Below are 7,374 nucleotides of genomic sequence, written 5' to 3'. Positions count from 1 at the left end.
GCATCACAGAGAAGGTGCCACTTCTGCCAAGCCTGGAATAATGGGTAGGATTTCCCAGTTAAGCCAGAAGGAAAGGGATCCCAGAAAGAGGGGTGAGCACAAGCAGAAGCATGGAGGGACGAAGAGGCATGAAATTCAAATTCACACGAAGATGTTTCTCATAGTAAAGGTGTAGCCAGTCAGTTTAGAAATTATTAACTTTTTTGAGTCATGGAACTTTTTGAGAACCAAAGAGAGCCAATGATCTCTCTCCCCAGAGGAGTGTGTGTGTGCGTGCACATATATACACAAACACAATTTTGTAGGCATTTTGAGTTTATGAACTCTCTGCCCCAATATGCACAAAGGGTTAAGGATTTCTGAAATATACATATGCAAAATAAATTAAAAGAGGATTAATGGTTTTACAAGCCACTAGCTTCATCTTCCCCAACTATTAGTGTTACCCAAACAATAACTTATCGAATACCAAAATAACAGACTTTTGAGCGTCTACAATTATCTGATTTTTTTGTCTTCAAAGTTTATAGAAGTCATTGGTGAATTTCTTCTACCACCATTATTTTTTTTCTATCCTTATTGTCAGAAAGGTTAGAATTTCAGGGATATGCATTCAGAATGATAGTTGAAACTAACAAACGTAGGGATAGGCCCAAATTTCAGGGTTTTTTTTCCAAACACCAGCAAACTGGGGAGTGGCGTGGCTTTTCTGCGCTGCACTGTTGTCTGGGCTTAGTCTACCTTTGCAGGTAATTAATTCCCCAGCCTGCTTATTTTTTCTAGTTGGCTCTTGTTTAGCTTCCACAGAGCCCCACCCCAAAGTGCTTTATTGTCCCTCTGCAGACTATTCCTACATATGGTCAAAATCAACTCACCTTCTGGGTTGCTGACATCGGCAAATTCACTGTTTGGCAAACTCTCCACTGCTTCCAGTAACCCTTTGTTAAAGAAGTGTTATTACAATGGAGTGGATCTGACAGCTAACAAGTCAGTCCAACCTCTTCCAACCCTAGATACATTTACTCCTAAGGAGAAACTCTTTGTGTCTTTAGATTTACAGCCACAGGCAGGATATTAGCACTCCCAGACCTGTTGGGTACTAGAGCACTGCTAATGAGCAAACAGCCCTGCCTCAATTAGTGGTTTGTGAAATGCTCCTGGATATCAAATTACTTTGGCTGCTTGATAATCACACCTGCTCTTGGGATGAAAAGCAACCAAGCAAAAATGGTTCCCTTGTTGAGTACTGCCTTGTTGATCTCCTAAGTTATATCTGCAGATAGAATTTAAGTTTGCCATCTCCCCAGAGTGAATGTGTGATTTACATATGTAATCATGTTGCTGTTCATGTTTTCTCTTTCGAATCTTTTTATAGTACCTAGATTGCCATCTTTTGAGACCGATTCTATAATAATTATTTAAACAAGGTTGATTATCTTAGAAACAAATTGAGAAACTACTGAAGACTCTGAAATGGTAAACTGTTATACTGGTGATTTGTTTAGGCATAGGTGTTTATTTCAGGGAGGGGAAGGGGGGGAGAGAGAGGAAAAGAGAATGGGAGAATATTTCATCCAGATTGCAACTTCTGGGTTGGCTTTTTCTAAATTCTTTGCTTCTTAATTACCAGATAACTTCAGATGGTAGTAATGTTAACCCCAGCAACTGAAAAGAAAAGCTTCAGAATAGAGCTTGGGAAGAAAAAAAGTAGTAAAGGGAAAGGAATTCAAGATCTGTTATTGGTATTTGAATACGTTTATTGTGACAAGAATGCTGTTATAAATATTCATAAGCAAAGACCATCTCTTTTATCTAGGAATTGTTAAAGTAAGGATTCCAAATTGGAACGATACATCTTTTGTAAAAATCTGCCACTGTTCCTGCTTTGAGAATAAGCATCTATTGTTAAAATTTCTACTAACATTATAAATGGTCACAGCACACGCCACTTGATATAATCCAAACTTTAAAATGTTTTGACTCCCCAGTGGGCTGTCCCTCTGCATCATAACTTCCCTTCCCTCAGCCTCCTAAAATGCCACACTATCCTTTGTTAAGCAACTCTATATAGATTGTTGGGGAGGGAAGAGTATAGCTTCACCAGAGCATCAGTTACAGTTATTTCTCAAGTCCAGCAGACAACAGTTTTCACTGCTTGATAGCAAGCAGCACTGTGAGTGATTTTAATTGACACTCTAACTCCTTCAACTCCACCTGGACGAGTAATCTATAGATAATGCAGAAAAGAGGTTGGGGGAGGGGTAACTTTTTCAATATTTTATTGTATTTTCTTAAATATCCTTTCTGGAATTTTCAGAAACAAAACATAAAAAAATTATATACTTTATTACAAATGGTAAACTCAGAGTGCTCAAAATTTCTTATTTACAAACAACAACTGGGCAGGACACCCAAACAAACAAACATGAAATAACTTACAAAGGCATGAAGCTGTTTATTGACAGTAATCAGCTTTCATCAAATTAAAAAATATATATATGTACATACACAGTAATGGAAGGCAGGCCAGAAAGAGTTCATCTGCAGGCTGGGCCTCGCTCTCACAAACCTCCCTCCCGCCTCCCCTCCCCCACCCCCCCCTTTGTGTTAAGGAGTACTACAGAAGCAACCTACAGTCTCTATTGCAGTTTGCAACCCTCCCCCCTCCCCCCCCTTAATACTGAATGAGATCGAATGTTAGGTCCATGCAGTTCTTGGTCAGTGTTAAAGAAAAGTCTTAACGTTCTGTTTGCGCGGGGACAGCCCGTTCGCAAAGCGGGGCAGCCCGCGGGCTGCCGCTCCCTGGCTCCGCGCCGAGGGAGGGCGAGCCAAGTCCTTCCCACTCGTGCACACTGGGGGCGCCGTCAGGACGCAACCCAGTCCAACTTGGATACCCTTGGCTTTAGTCCTCCGACACTTCTTTTTTTTCCTCCCTCTCTCTCGCAACTTGTCAAGTTCTCAAGTCTGTCTCTCTGCTATTTTTTTTTTTTCTCCATTGCCCCTCAGCCCCCAACAGTCTCGCCTCAAAACGTTTGCAACTGCTGCGTTAGCATGAGTTGGCACCCACTGTTAACGTGGTTCATGACTTTTTGTTTAAGCTGGGCCACCTGTTCCCTGAGCATGTTGGCGGTGGACGCCAGCTCCGAGTTCTGCGCTTTCAAGGTTTTCACTTTTTCCTCCAGCCGGGCGATCCTCTCCAGCTTCCTTTTCCGGCACTTGGAGGCAGCGATGCGGTTCCTCATGCGCTTCCTCTCCGCCTTGATCCGCTCCTGCGACTCCATGTCGATGGGAGACAGGGGCGGGGTTTCCCCGGGCATCTCGGGCACCGTCTGCGGCTCCTCCTTCAGGGCCTGCAGCCGCGGGTGCTGCACGGGGATCTGCTGGGGCAAGTGGTGCGGCGGCTGCGGTGGTTGCTGTTGCTGCTGCTGGGGCTGAGCGGGAAAGGCCAGGCCCGCCGCGCCGTAGGAGGGCGCCCCGCCGCCGCTGCTCAGCGCGCCGGGGTTGAAGTTGCTGAGATTAGCGTAGACTGGCGGCTCGCTGTGTAGGCTGGCGCTGAAGCCGCCGCTGCCGCTGCCGCCCGCCACTGAAGCTACCGCCGGAGCCACCAGGCCCGCCCCGCTGACCGGCTGCGCCGCCGACGTGACGCTGGGCAGAGTGTTCTGGCTGTGCAGTTCGGCCAGCGCGCGCACGAACCCCTCGGCGAAGCCCTCCTGCTCGTCAGTCACGTTCTTGGGGCATAGGAACTGGGTAGGGGTCGGCGTGGTGGTGATGTGCCCGTTACTGGACTGGATTATCAGGCGCTCGAGTTCGGGCGACGCCAGCTTGAGCAGCCCCACGTCGGGCGAGGTGAGGAGGTCGGAGTTCTTGGCCCGTAGGTGCGGCTTCAGGTTGCCCACCGGGTCAGCCAGGTTCAGGGTCATGCTCTGCTTCAGGATCTTGGGGTTACTGTAGCCGTAGGCACCGCTCTCGGACTGGAGGAACGAGGCGTTGAGGGCATCGTCGTAGAAGGTCGTTTCCATCTTTGCAGTCATAGAACAGTCCGTCACTTCACGTGGGGTGAGTTTGGGTTGCGCGCAGAAGTTTCGGGGCCGCAACAGCGCGCTGGCAAACGGGGGACACCCGCGCTTCCCGGGGCCGTGAGCGAGGAAAGTTTCTCTAAGAGCGCGCGCCCCCGCCGGCTGGCCTCCCCCCTGCGCCCTCCTCACCAGCTCGCTCCGGGGGATCGCAAGGTTGAGACGCCGCCCGCACTCTTACTCGTCCGCTCGCGCGCGCTTCCCGGCTTTGAAAAAGTCGCAGTCACTCACGGAGAGCTCTCGGGAGCAGCGGTTCCTCGGAGCCCGCGGACGAACTCGCTTCCAGGCGGAGGCAGGCAGCGCAAAGCCCGCGGTGGCCTGCCCGCGGCGGGTCTCCGCCGCCCGGACTCCGACGACTGTCCCCTCCTCCGCTGCGAGGGGGAGGGGGCGCCCGGCAGCCGCGGGTCGCGCTCGCCCAAGTTCAGCAACCGGTGCGAGCGAAGCGGAGCGCACGTCCTCCCCACTCCACCGCCTCCTTTTCTTTACCGCCTCTGCGGCAGCTTCGGGCGGAGAGAAGCTTTGCGAAAGTTCGCTCCGGGACCCGGCGGCCACTTGTCCCCTGTCCTCCTTGCCGGGAAACTTCTCGCCGCTGCAGCTGGTCTCCGGACTTCCCCGTGCGGACAGCGGCCGCTCTCCGAGCTGTCAGCAGCGCCCGCGCAGCGGGGCTCTCCGCCTGGGGGCGGCTGGAGAAGGGGATCTCCCGGCACTCCCCAGAACACCAGCCCGGGAGCCACAGGCGTTAGCTCCGGGTCGTGGGAGAGAAAATGGAAAAGAAAATAAGATTTGCAGTCCGCCCCGACTGACGGTGCCTGTCTGCCTGCCTGAATCGGCGAACCTCCACTCCCGCCTCGCTGCTTCAGCCACACTCAGTGCAACTCTGAGCCCTTATCCAGCCGGAGCTCAACACTTATCTGCTACCAGTAAACCCCTAAAAATAGCCCATGATGTCACCCCAAGGCCTTCCCATTGGCTCTTGTCGCTCTCAGGAGGGCGGGCCCACCCGTCGCCATGGAGACCCCACCCTAGAAGATTCTTCTCTGGACCCGCGGAGGCTCACGGGATGAGGTAATGCTCCGCTGCCCTCCTACAGTTGGGCCCTTCTTTTACCTCCCCTCCCTCCTCTCCTCGCGACTAGCGCCTCTCTCTTCTCCCTCCCCTTCTCGGCGCGTCTTTCCTGGCCCGCCCGGTGCATTGTGGGCTGACGTCTTGGGGTTTGACTGTCTAGTGACGGTGGCTGCCGCAAGCCGGGCGGACTCCGGCGGCGGCTCGCAGCCTCTGAAGGAGGCGGGCTCAAGTTCAGGGAAGGCAGGGGATGCGGGCACCCGGAAGGCTGGGGAACCGGGCCCGGTGGCTCGGCCCGAGTGGGCTGGGCGGGTGTCACTGAGGGGGTCGATGTCATCTGCGGGCACTTCGCCGCCGCGCGGGGGGGGAGGGGGCGGGCTAAGCGCCCAGGTCCCTGCCCCCCCCTTCGCATTTCCGGGGGGCGGGAGCACCGCCCTTAAGGTGGCTCTGTTAAGGCCCTTGTGGGGGCGAGTGAAAGTGGGCTTAAGTTTAGGAGAGTCGGCCCCCCACGTTGAGAACTCTCCGAAATTTGTCTCCTGGTCAAGTTCAAGAGCGACTGTTCGCGGCGCCGTCTGGAAGCCGAGTGATTTGCATTGCTTGAAACTGGGTGTTCATCTAAGTCCCTGCCGCGCCCCTACTTCACCCTCCCGACCATGGGAGAAAGCGTGCGGGGTTCACAGCTTTGCCTTGGGAACCGGAGGCGGTTTCTTCACAGGGGGTGGAATTAGGGGGCACCCAGTTGGGAATGAGCGTTATAGGTAATCCGAAACTCGGGGAACCCCGGTGATCGTCTTCTCCCCGCCCCCGCATAACATGCAAGGGCACACCACACTTCACATGTGTGTACACACACACACACACACACACACACACACACCAACCACTCCTCTCGCCCTGATTAGCTTCCGGGAAAACAAGTCCGAGAGCAGCAGGCACTTGCCAAAAGTCACGCAGCGAGTCAGGGGAGGATCCAAGATTTCAAATTTCTCCGGCCGGGTGGTGGGTCCATATCCTGTGTAGCCTCTAGGAAGCGCTAGACCCATGTAAGTGGTTCCTTTTCTGTGGTTGTTATTTTATCCTCCCCCATCCCCGCACCCCTTAGGGACAAAAGTGTATGGCGGAAAGAATCCCAAAGTCTGGAGTCGTGGGTTCTCACATGGCCAGCGCTGCCACGGTGTGAAGTGAACAAATCATAGAACTTCTCTGAGAGTCAGTTCCTTCATCTGCAAGTGGGGCTGGTGAGACCCACCTCGCTGAGCTGGGTTGCTGTAGTGTCATGGCCTCCAGGGCTAGAAGGTCATTGCCTACAGCCCCCTGCCCTGGCCTTCCTGGGAGTTTCCCTGAGCGTGGATGGGATGCCAGAATGTAAGAGCAAGAGTGTGCCTTGGCAGAATCAGGTGTACTCATCCTGTGAGGAGCAGTGAGGGCAGGAGGGTGAGGGAGGAAAGGGTCAGAAGTCAGCTCCTTCCAGGGTTTTCTCCAGGACTGGGGCTTGAAGTTGGACTTGCCTCCGTTTCCATTCCTAGGTTCTAGTTTTGGGGCTTTTCAGCTTCTGAACTTGGGGGAATTTCCCCTTGTGTTCATGGCCTGAGAATTTCAAGGTATTTGTGGCTTTGAGAGTTCAGATTCAACAGCCCAGTAGCAGCTGGTGTCAGGAAAATCTTGACAGCTTTCCTTTACTCCAGGCGTTTGCCTCTCATTCCAACCTGCAGCAGATGGAAACGGTGGCTGCTGTGAGCCAAGCATTGAGCTGGGGTCGGGGTAGGGATACAGTGATGACAAGATCCAGTTATTTTCCTCAAGGAGGGAACATTCTCCTCTACACTGTTGACCTGAATCATTTTCTTCTGTAATCAGGGAGCTGGTGTTTTTAATCATTTTAATAACAGTAATAAAAATGACTGTCATGTATTAAACACCTCCTATTAACCAGGCATTTGCCTGAGCAATTTATATATGCGACTTCTTCCCACAATTTTGGGCTGCATATGTTATTATCCACATTTTGTATATGAGGAACTAGGCCCAGAGAGGTTAAGGATCCCACTCAGGTCACACAGGCAGCTGGAAACTGACTTCAGATGTGTGTTACATTCCCTTTTTATATCTTCTCTGCTAAGGGCCACCTTCCTGTAAAGTACTGGTTTTCTGCAGGGGAAATGGTGCTTAGATGGTGGGCTGGAAGAAATTGTCTCGCTCAATCCTCTGTAGCTTCTTTCAAAGCCTCCTTTCAGAGCTC

The 7,374-nt window shown here is 52.2% G+C and overlaps 1 protein-coding gene across 1 annotated transcript; it reads right to left on the bottom strand.

Annotated features, from left to right (window-relative positions):
• Nucleotides 1-2,327: 2,327 nt before the first annotated feature.
• On the bottom strand, nt 2,328-4,141 carry JUN (Jun proto-oncogene, AP-1 transcription factor subunit). Its single transcript, XM_047788888.1, has one exon. The coding sequence runs from the start codon at nt 4,029-4,031 to the stop codon at nt 3,024-3,026; it is 1,008 nt and encodes a 335-aa protein (XP_047644844.1). The 5' UTR covers nt 4,032-4,141; the 3' UTR covers nt 2,328-3,023.
• Between the last annotated feature and the right edge of the window lie 3,233 nt (nt 4,142-7,374).

This window comes from Phacochoerus africanus, chromosome 8 (genome assembly GCF_016906955.1).
Source record: "Phacochoerus africanus isolate WHEZ1 chromosome 8, ROS_Pafr_v1, whole genome shotgun sequence".
Classification (NCBI taxonomy): Eukaryota; Metazoa; Chordata; class Mammalia; order Artiodactyla; family Suidae; genus Phacochoerus; species Phacochoerus africanus.
The sequence above is the reverse complement of the archived record's forward strand: the minus strand, read 5'-3'. Positions and strand labels throughout refer to the sequence as shown.